This window comes from Pleurodeles waltl, chromosome 1_1 (assembly GCF_031143425.1).
Source record: "Pleurodeles waltl isolate 20211129_DDA chromosome 1_1, aPleWal1.hap1.20221129, whole genome shotgun sequence".
Lineage (NCBI taxonomy): Eukaryota > Metazoa > Chordata > Amphibia > Caudata > Salamandridae > Pleurodeles > Pleurodeles waltl.
In genome coordinates this window covers 820,252,618-820,277,904 of record NC_090436.1, presented here as the reverse complement: position 1 = coordinate 820,277,904, position 25,287 = coordinate 820,252,618, and the positions used below count along the sequence as shown (strand labels likewise).

At 42.4% G+C, this 25,287-nt stretch overlaps 1 protein-coding gene across 1 annotated transcript in view; it reads left to right on the top strand.

Annotated features, from left to right (window-relative positions):
• DOCK8 (dedicator of cytokinesis 8) overlaps nucleotides 1-25,287 on the top strand; it is a 709,540-nt gene that overhangs the window by 95,116 nt on the left and 589,137 nt on the right. The window contains exon 2 of the mRNA XM_069228642.1: nucleotides 21,921-22,023. Within this exon, the coding sequence (XP_069084743.1) occupies nucleotides 21,921-22,023 (103 nt within the window). The remainder of the gene's footprint in view (nucleotides 1-21,920; nucleotides 22,024-25,287) is intronic.

Below are 25,287 nucleotides of genomic sequence, written 5' to 3'. Positions count from 1 at the left end.
TTATATTCCCTCTGATAAGGAGCATGATACGACATTACTGCATATGATTAATTATATGTCCTCCTTTTGTTTAAATTCACATGAAGGTGTATATGAAGTATTGATATCTGGGGATTTAAATTGTAAAATCTCTAATCTGTCTCTTTCCATTTTCTGTGATATTGAAAGAGAATCTGTGCTCAACATTCCTCCTATCTTATTTCCCCCTAAAATTAGGAAGGATAAAAGGGGATATATTTTATTAAAAGGTCAGAGGGAACTTAGTTGCATAATTTTAAATGGTCGATTTCACTCAGACTCCCCAGCAGCCTTTACCCATAAATCTCGTCTGAGTAGTTCCATCATTAACTATTTTTTGGCTTTTTACTCCCTAGCCCAATTAGTGGAGGACATGACAATCATCAATACTCCATTTAGTGACCATAAGATCCTGAGCCTTACACTAAAACTCCAACCATCCTCAATAGAGACATGGAATTTCAAGGGCCATAATATTAATTTTAATGGGAAAACCAGTATAATCCACAGGTCTCCTTCGAAAACTCTATTTGTGAAAGAAATGCTTGAAATACCCACGAGAATTATTGATGATTGGAATGAAGATGTGATAAACTGCTTTTCTGACTTTATGGGAAATATAATTCAGAGAGACCAGTTAAAACGTATTAAACCTCCACAAAAGAAATTAAGGCTTTCTCTTCTTCCATTGAATAGGGAAATCAATAGATTGGTTAGGTGGCAGTATGGGTGGGAATCTGAGGAGAGGAGTAGAAGAATTTCCCTACTTAAGAGGAGAAGAGTGCGGATGAAGTTGGGAATAAGGAAGGAGGCGGCAGACCAGAGATGGATAGCGTTGAGGGAAGCAACCATAGTTAAAAACACTCGTAAATTTTGGTCATTCATCGCTGAAGGCTGTGGGTCACGTAAATCTCCTTGGAGGCACTATATCCTCTTGCTGTATGATGAAAACGGGGAAGTTGAGTCAGGTGAATTGGACCTCAAGATTGGTAATTGTCTGGAGCCTGATGCCTTCAGTGCCCCTTCAGCTACTGAGATTGAGGGGTTTATAAGGTCGATGCGGGCATCTGGAGAAATGGGCCCAAATGAGGTTCCAATGGCAGTAATTAAACAAGAGCTCTTGCTTTGAGCAAGGATTCTCAACCCGGTATTCTATTCCTGTTATTCAAAAGGTATAATTCCGGCATCTTGGACTGGGAGTGTCATAGTTCCTTTGTATAAAAAGGGTGATAGATCTTCACCCATAAATTATCAGCAAATAGCCCTGTTGGATGCTGTTGGTAAGATCTTTGCTAAAAGCATACTTGTGCATCTAACATCTTGGGTTGAAGAAAATTTGATCCTCCCTTTCGAACAGGCAGGTTTCAGGAAGAAACATAACACTCTAGATAACATCCTATTAATGCAAACTATATATGAAAAGTATGTTTTGGTTATGGGTGGGGTGGTATATGCTGCTTTCATAGACTTCTCAACAGCTTTTAACAGGGTGGACCGTAAGATTCTATGGAAGAAATTATCTGAATTGAGTGTTCCCATAAATTTGTTACGCTTAGTTATAGCCCTGCACTCTTCAACATGGTTTAAAGTGCTTTTAGGCGGAGAGCAGGGTTTGTCTGCAGAATTTGTTACAATAAATGGTCTAAAACAGGGCTGCCTGTTGTCGCCCCTTCTTTTTTCCTTATATATTCATGACCTGCCCTCCGTATTAGGGAATACCAAGGCTTTGCACCTAAAATTGGAGGCAGTTTGATTCCTTGCCTTCTTTATGCTGATGACATAGTGGTGCTTGATCTTACCCCAACAGGTCTAAATAGGCTTCTGGCTGCCTTAAATGATTACCCTAAGCAGCATCACTTATAAATTAATGCGTCAAAGTCTCAGGTGGTATGCTTCTTAGGGAATAAATCCTGTAAAGAAAATAATTTCGTATGGTCCATGGATCAGCAGAGGTTGGAGCGGATGAATTCCTACTGTTTTTTGGGAAAAACCCTATCCTATTCTCTTAGTGATCGAGACCATATATGTAACAATGTCAGCAAGGCTCTGTCTCAGGCTCACGGTATATTGCCTTCTTATAATGCTGTGGGCTGGCGGCATTTTTCTAATCTATTATCTGTTTATCAAGCAAAAATCTCACCCACCCTTCTGTATGCCATAGAAGGAACTGAAATTTCAAAATGGGAGTTTTTAAATAAGACAGAAGGACAGATCTTAAGAAGCTTGGTCTCCGGTAATAATTCAGTACCCGTGGCAGCCTTAAGGCGTGAATTTGGCATTAAGAGTGTTTACACACAGGGCCTAGCTGTGGTAATTCAGAGGGCCTTCAGCTTAGCTCATAGTGCAGATTCCACACTAAGACACCTTGCATATAAAAAAATATTCGGTACATTAAGAGAAAAATCTCAGTTTTTTAGAAATTTCAACCTTGCTATGCAATTGTTTGAGTTAGATGTTGACCCATTTTTATCTCAACACCCCTTGTCATTTAAAAAGAGCCTAAAAGAGGCTGTAAGGGGTAAAGGTTTTTTATGGGATATGGAGTTTTGTCGCCAAAATAGGAGGCTTAGGTCGTTAACTAATTCTGTGATTTTTAAATATTCTCAACTTTATTTATTCGGGAATTTACCACATGGAGCGTGATGCTTGTTCACCCTGTTGAGATTTGATAGATTACCTCTTAAAGATTTAACTTCTATGTGGGATGGATCCTCGAATATTTGCAATCTCTGCCAGATGGGGGTACAGAATTTTAAGCATGTGCTATTCGTTTGTCCCACCTTAGTTGAATTAAGGACGTAATGGATGCTACATTTCTAGTGCACTATTTTACCTCATAGGCTGGGACGTGCTGTTATGGCCCTTCCCAGAAGTTATTGGTTTAGGATCAATGCACTATACCTTCCCTAGAATGGTACTGAATTGCTCTTTTGTATGATGTTGCTGGGTTTTAATACATCTTTTACATATCATAACGTTTTATATTGGATTTCATCTGTGTAATTGGTTAAAGAAGGTTGAGAACGAAAGTGATTCAACTGTAGTTTTTTTGTGATTATTGTTTCTCACATGTAAATATTGTATGGTATCCTAAGATGCAACTGATGGGCAGAAACTTAATTATATTGTATTTTAAAGATAACCCTGTTTTATATTTTTTTTATCAATTTAATGTATATTAAGCATTGTATTTAAAGATAGTCTGTTTAGATGTGGACCTCTTTGGTGTTCCAAATCGTGAAATAAAATACATTGAAATTTAAATATTATGTAACACACGTAAGAACTTATGCAATGTAGTCTTTTTAAACATGGCCGCTTGCCCCATGAGCAATAGGAGAGTTCCTTATAATATTTCACCTCAATGGTATAGGCATCAAGAATCTGCCTCAGATTGTCCCGGATGAATTGGGTGACATAAATTCCCAGGTATCAGAAGCCTTCTGTATTCCACTGGAACATCCCAGTTCTGAGGGAGATCCTAGGTGTGAGCAGGAAAACTACTGATTTGTGACAATTGACACACTCTCCAGTGTATCACCAAAGATCTTACTTTTTACAAGATTCAGGGAACAAAATAACAAGGGTCAGACAGGTACAACAGCACATCATCAGCATACAACAATATAATGTCACCCCAGCAAGGTTCCCAGTGGAGCACAAGTCGTACATTTTTTATTAGCACAAATACTGTCACTGTGCTTTGAGGCCCAAATTCTCTTTGCTTATGCTAGAGGAACATTCCTAGCTCAGCTATTCTGGATGAAGCTTTACAATGGTGCATTCATCATTTGCTGCAAAATACATTATCCTTAGATCCTCTACGCTTGCATCATGAAACCCCAACGTTGAGAAACGTTCCTAATCTCAAGAAACAAAACTAAATTTTAGTACACTGGAGTATTGCTCAAAATCTAAAGAACAACCCACATGATGCAATATCGAATCTTTCATCTCATTGCCAAAGAAAGAAGCTGACTCCTTCTCGGTTCTAGAGCACCACCACGGGAGGCAGATAATAACCATCCCAGGTCTCATTCAGTGGAACTTTCTACCGACAGGCCCCTCTTTGAAAGCAATCAGTTTCACTTATAGAAGAAAGTGAGGATCACTGCAACATATCACACTTGAACAGAACTCCATTCCACTTAATGTACTTAGGGGCATATTTATAGGCCCCCAGCGCCACCTTGCGCCACATTAACGTCATTTATTTTGACGTTAATGTGACCCAACATGGCCGAAATCTCTGCGCCGAATTTACAGTGTGGCGCATTGCATACATTGCGCCACTCTGTAACCCTTTGCGCTACATTATGCCTGTGCCAGGCATAATGAATGCAAAGGGGTGTTCCTCCGTTAGGTGAGCCAGGAAATGGCGTAAGGAAATATATAGGATTTCCTTACGCCATGTTTTATGGCACTTTTAACGCCTGCTCAGGAGCAGGCGTTTAAAGGGGCCTTCCATTCTTTATAATGGGGCCCTATGTACTCGGCAGGAGTAGCGCCAAAGTTTGGTGCTACTCCTGCAGAGTACATCAATAGCGTCATGAAAGATGACGCTATTGCACCCTACCCTTCACCATGGTGCGCCGTATTTTAAATACAGCGCACACATGGTGGCAGTAGGGAGGGTGCTGAGGGGCTCAGGGAAAGTGGTGCTGCACTCGGAGCAGCGCCACTTTCCATAAATCTGCCCCTAGATATCCAGATGTGACTGGTGAATATTAAATGAATAAATACACTGTGGAAACATAAATAGGACTACTGTTCTGCCAATCTGAAGAAAACACTACCAATGAAGATTTAGGGGGTCATTCCGACCCCGGCGGTCAAGGACCGCCGGGGCCAGGGATGCGGGAGCACCGCCAACAGGCTGGCGGTGCTCCTCAGGAGATTCTGACCGCAGCGGTTCAGCCGCGGTCAGAACAGGAAAACCGGCGGTCTCCCGCCGGTTTTCCGCTGTCCTGCAGAATCCTCCATGGCGGCGCAGCTTGCTTCGCCGCCATGGGGATTCTGACACCCCATACCGCCATCCTGTTCCTGGCGGGCGACAGGATGGCGGTATGGGGTGTTGTGGGGCCCCTGGGGGCCCCTGCAGTGCCCATGCCAATGGCATGGGCACTGCAGGGGCCCCCGTAAGAGGGCCCCACTTTGTATTTCAGTGTCTGCTTTGCAGACACTGAAATACGCGACGGGTGCCACTGCACCCGTCGCACATACCTACTCCGCCGGCTCCATTCGGAGCCGGCTTCCTCGTGGGGAGGGGTTTCCCGCTGGGCTGGCGGGCGGCCTTCTGGCGGTCGCCCGCCAGCCCAGCGGGAAAGCCAGAATGGCCTCCGCGGTCTTTCGACCGCGGAGCGGCCATATGGCGGCTCCCTCCAGGCGGGCGGCTCCCGCCACCCGCAGGGGTCAGAATGACCCCCTTAGTCCCATATTTATACTTTTTTAGCACCGCATTTGTGTTATTTTTTTACGCAAAAGTGTCGCAAACCTACAAAATACAATTGTAAATTTTACGTTTGTGGCGCTATTGCGTTAAAAAGCGGCGCAAATGTGGTGCTAAAAAAGTATAACTACGGGCCTTAATTTGATATTTTTTACGCATTAAACCAGCTCAACTGAAGCACCAGAGTAGATGTAATTAGATAGTCTCAGGTATATTTAGATGTTACTATATAGAAAGCCTTTTCGCTATCGGTTTTTGTATTCCCGCCTTGCTTCTTTCTCTTAGGCAGAGAGAGCATGCTGGCTCACCTGGCTGTGTGCTTATGGTCTGGCTGTAGTGAGAGATAATGATGGACTATGCTAAACATGTTCGCTGGGCCGTCGCGGGTCAGTGGACCAGTTGCACTTGAAGTGTGGATCCATTTAGGCTCAAATCTGCCCAGCGAGAGACGCCGCTGGAATATTTACATCACATTTGCAAGGCTTTGTTTGATTTTGCTGGTGTTTTTGTGTAACTCGGTATGAATACATGCTATGTTTGTGATGCATTTGCTTGTCACGGTGGAGACGCCATGACATACATTGTAGTGTACAATTCATCGCTTGAAAACATGGAGCAGTGCCTCGTCTTTGGCCTGCTCTGTGTATAAAAGTGAGTGTCGTATTGATTTATACCAGGAACAATTTCCAAACCGAAATATATTGCAATCATGTAAGACATCTTTCATGCAAGGACAAAAGGAAATGTCTAGAAGGAGAAACATAAGATTTGCACCGGCTCTGAAGAACTGTAAAGAAAAGTAGGTTCTTGCAGATATGCATGTCGGCCCCAAAGCAGCCTGTTAATTTTTCCATTCTTTAAGATGCCAGTGCATTTCTGAAGGAACTTCCATTCAAAACACTATTTACGTTAGTTAAACTGAACGTTTCTAACAGCAGGGGGTTTTAACATGTCAAGTTTAAAACTCGTTTTGATTCTTTTGACACATATTTGAATATATTCTTTTTTAAATAAAGTGGTACATTCACTGCGCTTTCCTGAACCAAGTTTCTGAAATCTAAAGTTGGGAATTTGATATGTTAATTGTTAATGATTAGGGTAATTATGTTGTGTGGGGTGCTAAACACAGCATAATGTTTAGGATTTTTCAGGCCCTGGGCAAAATATAATTTGTGGAACTCCGTTAGGAGAATATTGGAAAATGGATTATTACTAAGGGCAGGTAAGTACCTAAATTTAGCAATAGGCCACTAACCTCTGCTTAGGTCCAGTTAGGTCTCAATAAATTAAACCCAGCTAAACCCTTGGTAGCTTGGCAATGAGCGACAAGGCTTAACTTAGGAGACAAATGTGTAAAGCATTTAAAAATCACAAAACAGTAAATAAGTAAAACACAAAACACAATACAAATCCAATACCGATTTATGAAAATAGATTATATTTTTATCTTCAAAATGACACCAAAACAATTAAAATTGTATGCTGGTGTTTTCCTAACTCTGATGATGCCCTGGGTACTGCTAACCAGTCCCAGGGCTTGTGCTCTGTATAAAATACATATGCAAATTAGGCTAATTATAATTCTATGTCAGCCTACCTGTAAGTCCCTAGTATATGGTAAGGCATGTAGATTTAGGGACCCTAGCATAGATAGTACACCCATAGGTGCACTGCTGAGGTGTGCCGGGTCATTTTAAAGGCAGGCCTGCCTTGCTGGCTGCTTTTAAATTAATGTTATATGCAAATTCGACTTTGGAACTAAAAGTACCAAAACTACCTTATTTTTACATATGTCACCCCTAAGGTGTGCCCTATGTGCCCCTAGGGCTGGGTGCCATGTAACTATAAGCAGGGACCTTAAAAAAAGGTCCAGAGTTCAGGCCACCCACGAGGTAACACTGTCACACTTAATTTCAGAAGTGTTTCTTGATTCAGAAAAGTGGTCCACAGCACCAGTCAAGAGTTTTGAGGCTCTGGTTTGCCTCTTGGGGTTTGGGACTACAACTCCCACAATGCACCTCTTCAACTTATAGAGTTGCTTCAAACATTTCTAAACTTCTGGATCTTCTTCCAGAGGTCCTTTTTGGGTCCTTGAAGTGTCCTCAACTTGATCCAAGGTTCCAGAAGCTCTGAGTTGCTCCTTGGGAGTGGAAACTACTATTCCCAGAATGCACCTGGTCAGAATCCGCAAATGGCCACTGGACGCTGGTCAGTTGGGCTCTGCTTGCAGGACTTGATGCAGGGGACTCTGGGTAGCTCCTTTGTACCTGTAGCGAAGGGAGTCCCTTCTCGAAGCAGTAGAAGACAGGCAAAGTACTTTTAGTGTTGAAGCCCCAGTGTGCAGCTGGTGCAAACCTTTAGATTGCAGTGTCCAGGTACAGGTAAGGGGTCCAGCAGGGCACTCCTTCTTCTTCTGATGTTCTTCCTTGTAGAGATCTGGTAGGGATCTGAAGTGTGGGTGCAGCTCTGCCAGTTTTATCCTTGCTCCTGGGTAAAAAACAGGGGGGTTCTGGTTCTCCAATCAGATGCAGGGTCTTTCCCCCTGTGATGGCCACTTCCTGGGAAGTGGGGCACAAATCAATCCCAGGGAGCAATATTCTTCAAAAATCCATCATGGGTGAAACTGATTTTTGGAGGTTACATGTGGCTGAGCCCACCCACTGGTGTGGCTAAAAATCTTAAACACACCCCTCTCCTGCCCTCTCCTAATCTAATCAGGGGGGTACCTAATTGTCTGGGTTTGCAGGATGTGAAGGAGGTGCTGGGTTGCTCCAAATGTCCTTCACTGCCTTTGAAGACCAGTTTAGCAGCCCTTCCCCTTCCTGCTTCTCCATCTGCTGAGGGGATTTCCCCCCCCCCCCCCAGGCACCTCTCTTTGTGTTCAGTCCAGGCCACTTAACACCTCATCAAGGCAGCCTGGTGGCCAGAGGCTGGTCAATCAGAGAAGAGCACTACAGGGCTGAAGTTGGCAACTTTTTAGGTAGAGTTTAAAACCTGTTACCTGAACAAGTTATATTAAATCCGACAATTGTAAGTTGTTGGATTTATTATAACAATTAATTTGATACCAAACGTGAGCCATCTGAAACTTAAAGTGACTTTATAAATGTAAAAAGTCTCCCCATTCTAGCCTATGGAGGCCATTCACTACAATGAGGGAAAAACTAATTTGACTGTTGACCTTACCAGGGCTTATAGAACTATTTTACAAGGTCACTGCTTATAGTTGCATGGCACCCAGTCCTAGTGGCATAGGACACACCTTAGGGGGGACCTATGTGTACAAAATAAGGTAGTTTAAGACTTTGGAAGTACCTTTAATTCCCAAGTCGAATTTGCATACAACTTTAATTTAAAAGCAGCCAGCAAGGCATGCCTGCCTTTAAAATGACCCTGGGCACCCCAGCAGTGTACCTATGGGTGCACTCTCTATGCCAGGATCCCTAAACCTACATGCCCTACCATATACTAGGGACTTGTAGGGAGGTTGACATAGAATTATAATTAGCCTAATTTGCATACTTATTTTATACAGAACACAGGCCCTGGGACTTGTTAGCAGTACCCAGGGCACAATCAAAGTCAGGAAAACACCAACAAAAAGTGAAACATGGGGGCAGAAAAGTTAGGGGGCCTCTGCAGTCAGCCCCGTTTTCTCAGAGAGAAATTTTGAATTTTATTACCCATTTTCTGCTAATTTAAGCCCAGATGATATTGAATTATAAGTTAAACTTTCTGACACAGCCAAAATATGTTTTTCAAGGAGCCCCAAAAATCATTATACTAGCACTTGGTAATCAGAGTCACAGAGTTAAGTGGTAGAAGTAGGCAAATAAAGGGAGGGATGTTCATATAGAAAAATAGGAGTGAGCTATAGACAGAAATATCACCTTACCAGGGGGCCCCTTTGAGGATGTGGGCCCTGGACATGAGTTAAAATGTCTCAGCCAGAACAAAAGCTCTGTTTTTACTGTTTTTGGCAGTACTCCACCATGTTTCAGATTGGAATTGTCTGATGCTGTGTTCCAACTGACATTTGGAGGTGACAGCATTTATTTCCTTTGTCAGGTATTGTTGTTTAGTTCAGATACAGACAATTGTCACCTTTCACAAATACCTCTTTTATTGTAAGTTGTAGGCATGTTGACAACATGTGTACAAGCTATCCCTTTGACCTTTTACCTGTTGAAGTAGCAGAAATGTTATTAACTCATTTTATGTCACAATAATCATCTGAAAGTGACAGAGTTTGCATTTTGTTCTGTCAGTGCTAGCAAGTTATAAATTGGTGCACTGACAATTATATCAATGTGTACATCACTGAGAGTAGACCTAATTTGACTGATGTGGTACATGCCTAAAAATACAAATGGAATCACTTGTTCTGATTTTAATCATTTATTTGTGTTGTTAACTACTAGGTTTTATTAAAACGATAATAGTTTTCTGAAGAGGAATGTTTTAAAAGTAACATTCTCAGTTCTGCATGACACCTATTAGACTGTATCAATACAGTCTTCCATTTTAAAACACTTATAATATCATGAACTGACCATAATAATAATCTTGATTTTTGAATAGGCATGTTTTATGTACTTTGTTGAAAATATCTGAGCAACGTTAATCATTCCTAAGCCTTACTGAGGCCTGCAAGGCCCTGTTTTCTGAAATGCTTAAACATGTTTGTTCATCCTTGTTGCTGTGACCTTTTTCCCTTCTAGTTTACGTTCCCATGAGATGCTAGTTTGGTAATGGAATGTCCTATTGTCTTACACCTAGTTTAGATTGTCAGATTAACCTTGTTTCAATCAACATGGATGACCTCATGAACATGCCTTTTCCCGAGCTGGACCTGAGAACTTTGCTATAGGTTTTAAATTTCAGTCATATGCTTGATGGTCATTGGACAATTCAAAACGTTTGAATTTTGTGGTGTGATGGACTGACGAATCACTGTGTGCCATGGACTATAATATGTCGTCCCCTCCAGACGGAGGGAGGGTACCTTTCCATTTTAACATGGAGTTTTCATCATTTTTGCAGCAGTTCCTCAGAGCCACACTCCTGCCTTCCCGATTTACCTCCCATCTGATTTCCCCTTAGGAGAGGAGCATTTGCTCTTCTCGGAGATGGTCTTGATCCTGTTTTGTTTCATCTCATACTTCCCCTTAAACTCTCAAAAGGAACTCTTTCAATTTTCCCTTTGGACAGTTCCACTTAATTTCCCCCTGGATCAGTCACTCTGGTTGTTTCTCTATGACTCTTTTGAACCTTTGTCATTGTTGTGAAGAACTGACCCTATTGGGCTCTGAGAGGTACCAACTTCTCAGTATTTGTAATCATTCAAATGCTGTATTTAGTTTAGGGTTTTATCCTGATCCATCAAGGAAGACTCTTGATCGAGCCTCTGACATGCTGCTGCTTTCCCTTTTTACTTACCTATTGCCCATGCTGGCAATCTGCCTTTTGCCCCATATGATTTTTTTCCAAATTCTTGATGTTCCATATGTGCTTTTTGCTTACAAGTGTTGTAACTCCAACACAGGTATTTCTGTATCACGTTTGATAGGAATTTCCCTTGTCCAAACTTGATTAAATTAGGCAATTTAGATTGGCCCTGATGCAACCATTGCTATACAAACCTCAAATTGTATTACTGATATTTTACAGGATTATTCTTGAATGTTTTGTCCTGTTAATGTTGTCTCGTTTAAATCTATTCCACCATTTTGGCTAACCAATAGAGATTCTGTATCTTTATGTTTTTTTCTTGTGACTCATTTATATTACTCTAAGCATTAGCTTGTGATAAATCCTTGAACTTTCCCTGCCTGGAGTTTCTTTATATGGCCACATGGGCCATACTGTACTTTTGATTTGTTGTTGAAATTGTGGAACCTAACTAGTCCTACCTTCAGCTAGTTGCAAAGATTCATTGGCCACGTCTAATGCATAGATAAGGAGAAAATGCTTTATTACTATTGAGGAAAAAGGTCTAGTTAGTCAAAAAACAATACATTACATCCCACCCCTTCTGGGTCCTGGAGTGAAGAGAAAAAGAAACAACAGGTTAATAGTCTCTCTAGTGCGCCCTCTGTGTAAGAGTGCAGAGGGACATCTTTGGGTCTTCGGACATTGTTGTCACTATCATCATCTGATCCGTCCAGTGTTGCATAGTCACGCAGAAGGCTGTGGATCAACTTCTGGCAGGCCAGGGTCAATGTCTCCTTCTTCCCTGCCACCAAGCAGTTTCTGGAAAACAGAAGAACATCTTTAAAATAGTACAGGAGCCTCCAGCAGTCCTGGAGGTCTCCGAGTTTGTGCGTCCCTGGGAACAATCCATATATTACTGAGTCCGCTGTGATGCACAATGTTGGTATCAGCGTCCAATCTCCATGGTTAGGGTCTTCAGCAGGTCTTGGGTGTAGGTGCATTCCCAGAACAGATAGTAGGATGGCTCATCTGTGGTGCATCCTTCCGGGCAGGACTTGTATCGGTTGAGCCCTCTTGTGTGCATGAAGGCTCACACTGGCAGACCTCATTAGATGGCCACACAGACAATGTCTTTGTGGTGGTTGGTCAGGTGCTTGGAGGTGACGTTCTCCCACACATGGTCCCCTGTGGCAGAAGGGAGGGTGCTGATCGGTTGGCTGACTTCCCCCGCATGGATCTTGTGATCCTCAGAGTCAACTGGTTTGGGGCAGTAGTCACCAGATCATGTTCTTAACAAATGTTTCCACTTTCTTGTACAACCACAGGGTATCCCAGTTGTAAGGGTCAGCACTTGCCCACTCTGCACATCCGAGGCACCTCCACGTTGGCAGCATGAAGAAGCGGTCCTCTCGGTATCCCTCATGCAGTGGCACATGAAGATTGCCCTCAAGATGGTGGCAATGTCCGGAACTCGTTTGCTTTCTTTGTCATGGGTCTTGAACAAGACCTTACTCTTCAGTCTGTCCATCTTGGAATTCCTGATGAAGTAGAACATCATTGTTGTGATGCCTTGGCCATTCCAGGCTGCACTGGCCACACTTGGGTGATGTACTGGGTCTTGTAATACAGTTCCAAAGACTTCCCTCCGATCATCAGCTTCCGGAGGCTCCAGAGTCCCAGCTTCTGCTTCATCTTCGCCAGTCTCACTTCCCATGTCTTGTCTGCCGTACACCATTTTCCGAACTGATCTTAGCAGTCTGTGACACACTTCATCCAGTAAGGGCCTGTTGCATCGAAGGTTGCAGTCTGTCATTGATGACTTGACAGGTATTGGTGGTGTTCAGGTAATGATTCCAGTTAATCTTCAGTTAATCTTCATATATACAAAGAAGGCCACATGAACAGCGTTGGTATCTCCTCTATTCGGGCCTCTGATGTAACTGAGAATCCATGGTGGCTCTCAGAAAAACCTCACTAAAGATCACTTGCTGAATTAAACATTTCAGGGCAGACAGAAATAAACGTAGGGATATAGAGAAGTCAGAGAAACCAGAGCACTTCTAAGGTCACAACACTTCCCCATTCCTACTTAGCAAAATATGGGCAACCAGGCATACACAAACAAGAACGTACCTAAACAAGATAACAAATACACCAAGCACTCCTTCAGGAACAAATCTATCCAAAGATCTAGACACAATCACAAAACACACCCATACCCCAACATAGTGCCTCAAATAAAAAATGCCTGCATTCAGGCACGTGGTACACAAAAGTACACAACCATATAAAACAAAACACATACAGAAACTATCAAGCCCGTTGGTCCCCCTTACTATAAAAGTAGCCAACACCAACTTAGTTCCCTGTATGAATCCTCAATTCTATCCAGGAAAATGCACAAAATGTCTGAGATATATAGCACAAAGAAATCTTTCAAACCCTGAGATGTGGCACATAGAATGCACACCAATCAAAGTGGTGCATGACTAATAATCATCCTCAAAGTGGCACATGGCTTACAAGACAAAGGCCTGGGCAAACCATATAATGTGGTGCACAGCCCAAACAAATACACACCCAAACCACTCAAGTGATGCATATGTGCATGACTAATAATCATCCTCAAAGTGGCACATGGCTTACAAGACAAAGGCCTGGGCAAACCATATAATGTGGTGCACAGCCCAAACAAATACACACCCAAACCACTCAAGTGATGCATAGTCTAAGCGCATCTTCAAAATTAGGATAAACAATGGGCAATTCCCTATAGGAAGCATGCCTCAGTCAATGTTTACCAATGTCCTTGATCATTTTTTTCAAGACATCCACTGTATTTACCTCACATGAACTTATTGTTGCCATTATCAATGCGGCTGAGACAATGAAGCACAATATGCCAACAAACGTATCTGCACTACACGCTGTCACTCATAGTTGTAACGATCACACCCATACCATCCCACACTGAAAACTGTGCCCAACAAAAGCCAAAGCTGGCTAACAGCTCTACAAACTTGCAATAGAACATCCCATCAGTAGCAGTCTTGTGCCCTTTTTGAAAGAGTGTACACTGAATTGTTATTCAACCTGGGTACTGGGTCGATTGCCAGTGTGGTTCGGGCAGCAAGCTAAGCATTACGGATTTTCTATATCTTTATCCTGTGCAGTGTCATAGTGTTGAATTCATGTTGGTATTCTATTAAGGTATATGTGCATACTGCTCTGCAGGTTGATTACAATTCATTCCATGTGTTTTCATCTATGGTATGGGATCCCTGGAATTGTCCCCATCTGAATGTATATATGAGGCATCAGGTAACAGCAAGACAAGTAAATGAGCCAGAAATTCTCTCAGGTATTAAATTAGTGAAGCCCCATAACCACCTGGCTTAACTACGTGCCTTGTCAGTATTATTACAAAGTTTCCAGTATTCTTGCTCTTGGTTAAATTGTATAAAAACATGCCGTTATATGGAATTAAACTCATTCTTACAAACAAAAACTGTTATCTTTGTTATTCATATTGGGTAAAAAAAAATATGACTATAATCACTATCTCCTTCCAAACAGTTATATGAGATCAGGTTCTAACAAAGTGCCTGTTTAATGTGTTTGCAAAAATACTGTACGTCACTCAAATGGAACTTATTTGAGGACGATTGATATATAGGTAAGAGAATACTTATTAAAGTGAACAATAATAATGCCTTTCCCATGGCATTTGGTTTCCATGATGATGAAAGCGCATTCATCTTACTAAAATCTTGCAAAGATTTTACACCAGTTTTGCTTCTCAGAATGGGATTCCATGCACAAGACATCATATAGGCTGTTATCCATGTTAAACATGTACTATAAAATTCCTGAATTAGTACACCCTGACAAAAACGGGTTTCATACCTTGACACAGAACTTTCTCAACTCTAGCAAACACGTACTGAGGAATCACAAATGTCTGACTGCAACACCAGCAGAAATAGCCATAGATTTGGAAAAGGCATTCGATATGCTAGGATAGTTGTACCTACTAGCTGTATTGGAGCAGATAGGTATGGCGAAGATACAATAGAATGGGCCTCATTATTATACATGGGCCCCACTGCTTGAGTGTGACCCGCACAGTAGTGTTGGTTTGTTGCCTCCACAGGGTGAGATACTAGACAAGGATGTTGCGTTTTCCAAGTACTGCAGCATTGGTGCCACTGGAGAACATACTCAGAAGTGGGAAACAGCTGAGGACTGATGGTCCCAGAGATAACACGTCATATCTTTGAACGCTGATGACATACTGATATGTTTAAAGGATGTGAACATAGGAGTAAGATTAGTGATTCGGGCGTAGCAGCAAAAGTGAATTTGAAAAAGTCTTGTATGTGTGGCCTTCTAAGGAAAATGGAGGAGCCGCGGAGAGAGTGGAAGTGTATGAGGAATATAATGACGGGAAACAGGAGGGCGAGCACGGTGGCACTAAAAGTCAACAAGGCCATCTGGGAAATCTCACTTTTGTCCGTTATGGGACAGGTGATGCCATTGAAAATGGTGTAACTGCTGTAATTACTCTATTTCACAACAATTTCCATGTTCCTCCTGGCAGTGCTTTTTCAGGAACTGAAATCTCCACCCAAAGTGGTGTAGTGTTGCAAGGCAGACCCTCGTAATGCCACTGGGAGAATGAGAACTGGCAGTATCGCATTTTGAGCTGTATGTCACCTGCCAGTACAGCGCCAACCAGTGGCTGAATGTCTTACATACAAAATAATGATGAAGAATGGGAGGAGGTATCCTGGTTGCACACATATGGAAAGGTAGAGAATATCGAAGAAACAGCCCCAAGCTGCTACAGGTAGCTAAAGCTATTTGTGCCAGTGTTTCATAAAGACAGGAACAGCAGTAATGCAAGCCACAGATCTAATACTGCTAGTCTTTTAGATAGAGCAACAACCAAACAGCTATGTACTGTGACCCAGTGGCTGACAGCAGGGACAGAGAAAAGTGGTGAGCTAAAAAACATTGGTAAACTTAAAACGTTTGCTGAAATGGTAGAAGAGAATGAAACCATTAAAGCCGAATTCTTGCAATTTAAACCAACGAATAAACTAATCCAGCATATGTGAGGATGTGGTGCAACAAAATTCATGGTATATGGGGTTCTGCAGATGCCATTATTAGTAGGGTATAGTGAGAGGCGCGTAATGTTATCATATTGTATCTTACTGACCCAGACATAAAGGGACCTTGGAGGTCTAAGAAACAGATGGGGATCTTTATATGCATAGTGGGCGAAGTGGCAGGGGATGGGAGGCAGTCTTAGCATTTATGTTTAAAGTTTTGTGACATGCCCACTTCAAACTTATACAATATAATTATGTAAATCGAATATATTTGACCCTGACACCTCCTCCTGGAAATTGGACAAAATGCTCCAAAGGGCTGGCTATGCATGCCCTGTGTGCCAGGAAGAGGAGGTAAGTTGTTTTTCATATAGCTTGGGCATGGAAGATCATTGAATATTGAACTAATGGCTTGACATTTGTGACTGGTAAAACTGGTCTATTACACCTTAAAATGTTCCTGTTGAGGCTACAAAGCATAGCAAATAAACATTTTTGGATACAGCACTATTGCTAGCACTTAATCACCACATACTGAAAATCAAGTGTAGCACTCACGCCTATGCAGTGGCTGATAGAGGAATAGAAGTGGGAAGAGATAGAGCCTGCCATCAGTGAAGGCCTTCCAGACATAGGATGATAAGACAGAAGTGATAATAAATGGAAGATCAGAAAACGTGAGAGTCAATACGTTTTAGGTCCAGAATTTTGGGGAAGAATGAATGTCCGAAAAGTGTATCTGTTTCCAAGAACTGTGAAGGACTTTATGAATTTGCTGCTTTCTGGCACAAAGAAATATCTGGTATATGTGTATGTGATTTATATAAGAAATTTTCAATGTGAGCATTGGCCTCTTAGGAAAGCCAGCAATATACCAATATCGTGTATGGAAATCTGCAAATAACGGTGGGATTGGATTTTCTGGCCTTGTAATATTTCAACATCGTACTCCATAAATAAAATTCAGCTATCATGGACTCAGCATGAATGAAAACAGGAGAGGCTTGATCCACATATTTACATCATGCATGCATCAACACTGAATAAGACTTGGAAGACCTCAGAGGTTCCCAGGATGCCCTTTTTTGTTACTGTAGAAAACATAATTATGAGGAAAGACGGGTAACTTCCTCTTTGGGTAAAAACGAATGCAATTCTAATGGATCTGGTATTTTTTGCCTCGATCATAGATAGGATTGTAATCCAAATAGATAAAACCAGGAGTGCCCGAAGCTTAAACTTTGGGTAGTTACATTGTAATCCCAAGCCCTTTAGTATCACGCTATGGGGAAATAGTGAGGAACAGAATGGGAAGCGAGAAATACTGGTTTGCAATCTGTACAGAGACCCTTATTACTTGTAAGTAGAGATATGACACAAACAGACTTAAAATATACTTTACAAGTAGGAGCAATGAGGTTAAATTACATACAAGCATTTGTAATTCCACTCACCATCTGAAGGCTATGGGATAGCTTTGCCAACAGGGTGAATCCAGAGATTGCAGAATGAAAAGGAGCTGAGTGAGCAAGAACGAGAGGTGAGCAGCAACAGCTACAACACCCTGACTGCAGTAGTGTGGATAAAACGCAACTGGAAGGTAGACCGGCGTGACCTTAAATGAGGAACCAAGAAGCTCAACAACTGGTGGAAAACAAAGTCCATCTGAAAGTGCAGCATTTATATAATGCTATGCCCACTGTGCCTGCCACCATCTTGGATTGACAACGCCCCTATTCTCTACATAGAGAGCATCTGCAACTTAGAAAGGAGAAGGTGCAAATGCTTTCATGCACAACCTCCATTTGCCTGGTAGCCATGGACGACATGTCAACCTTCTGTTTTGGGTCATTCCCCTGATTCTCCTTTGTACCTGGAAACCCTTGGAGTCTGCAGTGTGAATTTTAAAGCCTGTTCACTGGTGTGCCTTGCCATTTGTCAACTTTGCATCATCATGTGTCTCAGTCAGATTTGGATTGCTGGAGTTATGGCTCCTGTTTTCCCATACGAAGACAGTAATTTATATTTGCTTGTCAGAGGAGTTCTTCAGTACACCTTTGTCAACCACAATGCTGTTTTTAAGTTCTCTTTATTCATGTGTGTTTTCAGTTCCCAATCAGTCTTACATCTGTACAAGCTTTTAAATAGTTGTGCTGGTGGAAAAGGATCCCAAGTCTTGGTTATGAACTGGTCAAGGTTTTTTGGCTATTTCTTAATGGGAAACTATGGAGCATATTTATAGTGCCCAAGCGCTACCTTGTGCCACATTAATGTCATTGTTTTTTTACGTTAATGTGGCCCAACGAGCCAAAATCCCCATGCCTTATTCACAGGGTGGTGCAATTCATGCACTGCGCCACTCAGTAACCCTTTGCACTACATTATGCCTGCACCAGGCATAATGTAAGCAAAGGGGGCATTCCCCCGTTAGGGGAGGCAGAAAAATGGCATAAGGAAATCTATGAGATTTCTGTACGCCATTTTTTATGTCACTTTTAATTCCTGCTCAATAGCAGGCATTAAAAAGGGCCTTCCATTCTTTAGAATGGGGCCCTATGTGCTCTGCAGGAGTAGCGCCAATATTTTTGCACTACTCCTGTAGAGTACATCAATAGCGTCATAAAAGATTACGCTATTGCCTCTTACCCTGCTCCACGGTGCGTCAACATGGTGGCGGTAGGGGGGGGTGCTAAGGGGCGCAGGGAAATTGGCGCTGCACTCAGTGCAGCACCGCTTTCTATAGATCTGCCCCCAGGTCTTGTAATTTCAACCATTCACTAGATTCACACCTGCGTTTAATCTCAAAGCAAATACACCTTCTGACATATTGTACTTTGATGATGGTATTGAGCTGGACCTATAGAGATAGGTCACTCTGATGGTCTTGTGACGAGACTAACTCATATGCTCGAGAGAGAGTTTAATTTCTCATTATTCCGGAGAGAGGTAAATGAACCCTTGCAAATACAAAACTCTTATTGGTGTTTTGTTGCAGGGCTGAGCCGGCTGACTTTTCCAGAACATTTTGTGCATCAAACGAGGAATACTCTGTATCACTACGATGTGATTTGGTAGGACTTTGTAGGACTGTATGTCTGATTGTCATACCCAAGATCTATGTTTTTTTTGTGCTTTTGTGCACTGCCCCCTTTCTTTGTGCACCTCCTTTCTCATTTCACCCTTTTCTGTGCTTTGTTTGTGTTTTGTTTACTACCCACGTCTGGATTTAGAGCCTGATTTACAGTTTTTGGTGGATGGGGTTACTACGTCAGAAACATGACGGACATCCCGTCCGCCTTATTACGATTTCTATAGGATATAATGGGATCATGATACGGAAGATGGGATATCTGTCACGTTTCTGACAGAATAACCCCATCCGCCAAACTCTAAAATAAGCCCTTAGGCCCATATTTATACTTTTTGATGTAAACCAGTGCCAGCGCAGGTTTGCGTCAAAAAGTTTACCGCCGGCTAACGCCATTCCAACGCGCCAGCCAGGCGCCTTATTAATGGAATGACGTTAGCCGGCGTTGCGGCATGGTTTGCGTCAAAATAAATGACTCAAACCGGGCAGCACAGGCATAGGGAAAAATGGGGGTTGTGTGTCAATGAATGGTACAAGTCAGGTTAGAGTAAAAAATCTTGGCTCTAACCTGACTTGCGCCATTTTTTGATGCACCCCTCCCCCCCATTGAAATGACTCCTGTCTTAGCAAAGACAGGAGTCATGCCCCCCTGCCCAATGTCCATGCCCAGGGGACTTATGTCCCCTGGGCATTTTCATTGGGCACAGTGGCATTTAGGGGGGCTCAAGGTTAGGTCCGCCTATGCCACTTAAAAAAAAATTATACTTACCTCTACTTACCTGTACTTACCTGGGATGGGTCCCCCCATCCATGGGTGTCCTCCAGGGGTGGGCGAGGGTGGCAGGGGGTGTCCCTGGGTGCAGGAAGGGCACCTGTGGACTGCTTCCATGGTCAGAAACCATGGAAATTAACCCACAGGTCCCTTAACGCCGGCCCGAAACCCAGGCGTTAAAAACGGCGCACATCAGGCTGGGCACCATTTTTTAAGGCCCGCCGCCTCCTCTGCGTCAAAATGACGCAGGAGGATAAATAAGGCGCAGATGCCTTAAAGTCATTTTTTGCACGGGAACGCCTACCTTGCATATCATTAGTGCAAAGTAGGTTTTCACGTCCAAAAAATGACGCAAACTCCATAACTTTGGCGCTGGACGGATCCAACGCCAAAGTATAAATATGGAGTTAAGTTTGTACCGAATTTGCGTTAAAAAAAAATGACGCAAGTCCGGCACAAACAGAGTATAACTATGCCCCTAAGTCTTTTTGTTAGGGAAGCACATTGCTGAAAACAAGGAAGAAAAGAGGTTTGTTTCAGCTCATGTGTCATTGCTGGATTTCACATTTTGTCATGACTGTTTTTCCACACTTATCGGATAGCTTAATGTTTCTGTTATCTCGTCCCTGATCATCTAAATTAAGGTTTTAGATGGAATATAGTCTTGCTGTGTAGTATGTACTTATTCTGTAGATATTAGATGTGTAACTTTGTTATGTCACAGAGTGTTTTGCATAAATAAATATGAAAAATTAATTTTATGAAGTTGCAGGTGCAAACTGGGTTTTACGGCTAAAATGTCAGCTTCCTTTAATATTTTTGTCTTTCATGCAAGTAGTAATCCATCTTAAAAAGGACACAAGAGTATATTCAAGGGCCTTGTTATTTGTGCAAACTTCTCCTTTAAATGTTTATGAAGTCCATTCTTAAGCTTCTTAAGCCAAGTAACTTGGTGGTACTCAGGCACAAGGTATCTACCAACACTTCCCTAAAATCCATGAAGTGGAATCTTACAGGTTGTACTGCATATCCACTAATATATGTTCAGAGCTGAGGTCCTGACAGTGACTTTTATAATTGTAAAAAATTATTTTATGTAAATAAATAGTTTATGTCAAATGATGTAAAGCAAATGGTGATTACTAGATCAGTGCACTACGTGTGATAATGTTTTTCAATAAATCTGATCTGGGGGCTTTCATGCTAAATCATTGATCAAAACTAGATCTGAGGATGACTGCAAATGTCATGCAGTTTACTAGTATGCTGACATAATACATCCCTGAGGGATATCTAAAATTGTCCTCCTTCACGATTACTTGAGAGCATCCCTAAACTCCTTATACTCTTTTATCACACACAAATCTTTCATTTTCATCGAACTCTGACAAGTGATTTTGGGGCCTCATTCACTCAGGACCTAACAATCACTACCCAACTGATTTATTAGGTGATCGGATGCCGACAGTCCTTGATGTCTTCATTACACGTTCCCCCCTTGTTGCAGTATGCAGAAATTCGCTATCCAGAGATTGCACTCATATCCTACATAGTGATTCAGTACCACCCTGTAATACTTAGGAAATCATAACAAAGATTCCATAACAATGAATCTAGTTACCTTAGGCTTATACTATTCATATTTTGACAATGATTGACTAAACTATTACCTTATTCATATCATATCGTGACACACATTTCCACGTAGGATTGCTTGCCTCTTTCCATGGTCTTCTAATTAGCATTTGTCAACTAAAGCAGAATGTGAGTTAGAAATGGGCAAAACAAAAGCTTTGTTACATTACAATGCTCTCAGCTTTCGATGGTATTGTGTATTTTAAATGATAACAAATTCTGCTCAAGTCTGGGTGTAATACATATTTCCACTTCTGGTGCTCCCTCAAGTGTGGTGAATAAAGATGCTGCTGGAACTGGTATGGGATTGTGCTTTGTTACATCAAACTAGAACTTACTTGCACTAGAGCATTCAAATTAAAAGGTGAAAGAATGCTCTGTGATATTGCGATTACTTTGTAATTTTAGGTATTCATCGGCTGAAATAAGAAAGCAATTCGTCCAGCAGCCGAGCCCTGCAATGTTCCACCAGCGCAGCATAAGCAACTCTGCCTCTGCTCCACTGCAGCTGGTAAGTAATGAAGCCCATTCTCCTGGGGTGTCTTCCAATTGAAGGTAAAAGCACTCAGGTGGCAATATGTATCAATCAGGGGTGTTTAACATAAGCCAAGTAGGGTCTGATCCATGGCAGATTTCAAGGATAACCACTGACTTTGCATTTTTCCATGTAGATTAATTGCATGTAATTACATTTTATGTGGCTATCTTAAAACTTGAACATGGATGCGGCCCCCTCCAATGTACTTTGGGCAATCCTGAAGTAGATCATTGAAGAAGATGGCTTTCTATGACTTGTTTTCCTAGACATTAAGATAGCAATACAGATGATTTTCATTTAGAAATTATTTCCTGAGCTTTGCATTCAAAGCAGGATCCTGCTCTTCCAGTCAGAGTTGTGGAAAACATCTGTGTGGGTAGCTTTATCTTGGGTCATGGATTTATAATAACGAGAACCAGATGAAGTTTAAGTTCTCATGTCTGTGATGTAAATGTTCTTCACTCCATTGTTAGTACTGGGACTCTAGAGTCAACATTGGGGCCGGTGTTGACTGGGTGCATTTTTCAGTTGTTGCCTTGCGGTTTCATTTTGTGTGATATTTGGGATGAAATAGTTCAGTGTTTGGATCTGTGCGTGAGGATGTATCTTTTACACAGGTCACGTGGTAAAAGGAGCCATGGGAGCGATTTGTGAATGAGCATCAATTGCTCTCTTTTGCTTTGTGTAGCTGGATTCCGGCAGCAGTCTAAGTACAATTAAATTGGATTTGGGATGTGAAAGCGCCCTTTGCCATTCTTGACGCTTCTTTAGTTTTGGGAATTTTAGAACAGCCTGTCTGCCTGTTAACAATGAAACAAAATTTTAAAAATCCTGCAACATAATGATGGGGCTAGAGAAGTGACAGTGAAAGAAAGTCAGTAACTCGGTATTATCTACAGGTAGTTAGATAAAGATGGGTAGGGTTTCTTTTTTCCAGTGTTTATTCTATTGCGAATTTCAGTGGGTATTTTTCAGTGCCTTCTTAACTTCTGAAAATCAGTGGTTAACAGTGGCATCCCATGATTTTCTCAAAACTGTTCTCTACTCTTTACAAAATATACTACAGAAAATTTAACTCAATTTTATTGTGGTAAGACCATTTCTACCCTAACAAAAAGTCTCTCTTTAAAATAAACAACTGAGAGTTTGGAGAAAGAACGGTTTAACAAGGAAGTAACCCTGTTGATTCAGGCGGTGGGTGCCTGTCTTGATATCTACTTTGCGTTTGAGTGCTCTCTCTCTCTCTCCTTCCCCCTCACAAACACAATTTTGTCAAAACTGACGTTGCCCAACTCCTATGCAGTTTGTGTTCATGTTTGCTCTCCTCCTCATGCCAGGCTCAGCTTTCTGAGCATCTCTTAAAAGCGGGTCACAATTTCTCATTAAAGGCATAAGGCTTAAGTGTATTCCTTAATAAGTCAAAAAGGGGGTCATTATGAACCCCGGGGGTTCAGACCGCCATGCCGGCAGTGGGGGAAAAGACCGCCACCGGCATGGCGGTCTGAACCGCCATATTATGGACACAGTGAGGGCCGCCTATGGTGTCCCTCCTCCACCGCCAGGCTGCCGCCGACAGGCAGGCTGACGGTGGAGGGAATCATTTTTCAACAGGGCAGCGCTGCAAGCAGCGCTGGCCCTCAGATAGTGATCCCTTCTGCCACCAGCTTTTCCCTGGCGGAGAAAGGATGGCAGAAGGGGTGCTCTGGGGCACCTCTGGGGGCCCCTGCACTGCCCATGCACTTGGCCTGAGCAGTACAGAGGCCCCGTGCAGTGCCCCTTCGCGCAGGTCACTGCCCGGATCTGTGCGACGGGTGCATCTGCACCCACCACACACCAACATTGGCGGCGGCTCCATTTGGAGACGCTGTCAATGTTACGGCCCAGCGGGGAAAACATTATGCGGCCGGGAAGGGTTGTCGCACTAGCGGTCTTCTATTGACCGCCAGCGCGAATCTGGGCGGTTAAAACCGCTGAGGTCATAATGAGGGCCAAAGTCTTTAGAGACCTCTCAGAGGCAAGCACATCAAACCATAACAAATTCCTATTGTGCCAAAGACATATGGCATGCATGATAGAGACTGTTTCTTTAAAATATTAAATTGTTGGTTCACTGTATCACCCTACTGCCAGAGTTCCTACACATTTCCTGCTATCAATATTTGCCCTATCTCTCAGCTCAGTGCCAGTCTTTTCCTCTCATTCAACGTATTGGCAGTCCACAGTGTCTGTCTGTCCTCTTGTGATTTACTGTCAGCTGCTGTGAGGATTGAGTGTGCTAGAGAGGTCTTTAAGTTGGGCACCAAGAGGATGGGTGGGACCTGTGAACAGAAGGAAAAGGAAGGCCTCAAGGCAAGGCAACACAGGCTTCTTAGAGAGTCAACAAACCACACCCAGCCTGGAAAGTATGCAAACGAATAAAGAGAGAGCGATCAAAATAAGCCAGAGTGAAATTATAGAGAGAGGAGAAACTGGGGAAAAATGACGAGAGAAAATGGGAGCTGTGGAGAAGCACAAAGAAAGGAACCTAGAAACAGAGAGGAGACTTAACACTTGAGAGTCACAGCAGTGTGAAGCTGTGATAGCAAGCACTACATAAAAGTAATCGTACTGCATTAGCATAGCTGCCCAGACCCAGAATGCAAATCGTGCTGTGCGTTAGGGTTCTCTGGGTACATCGTAAGAGCTGGTTGTAGATCCTAATACAGCACGGATTGAAGTGCACTACACGAGAGAGTGTATTACTAAATTTCACATATGATTAGGGGAGGGACTGAGAAATGGTCCCACGGATTATCAGATGGTTGGTGTGTGCACATGTGGAGGGGTGTATAACTGCAAATGCACTAGCATGGGACGCATACTCCAGATGTGTCTGTTACGAGCATAATATCTAATGTTCTGATAGCCGGGGAGCCAATACATCTGTGCATTTTTTTGATCCAGTTACAGTATTGGCACAGAGGAGAATGTGCCGAACTGAAAAGTAGGAATCAAAAAGTTTGCTGCAAACTGTACTGAAACTCCTAAAATTCAAGACTTTCAAGTTTCCTTGGCTCATGTGCGAGTAGCTCACCTAGTCCAGGTTTTTGCTTTGCAGTCTGGGACTTGAAGTCCTGGTTTTGTACAATAAAAAGAATGGGGATTAAAAAAACGGAGCTCTATCAGCTACGCATATTTGGACCTACGAAACTTGAGGGCTCAGGAAAACCACTAGGAAGAAGCTGATGGGGAATATCC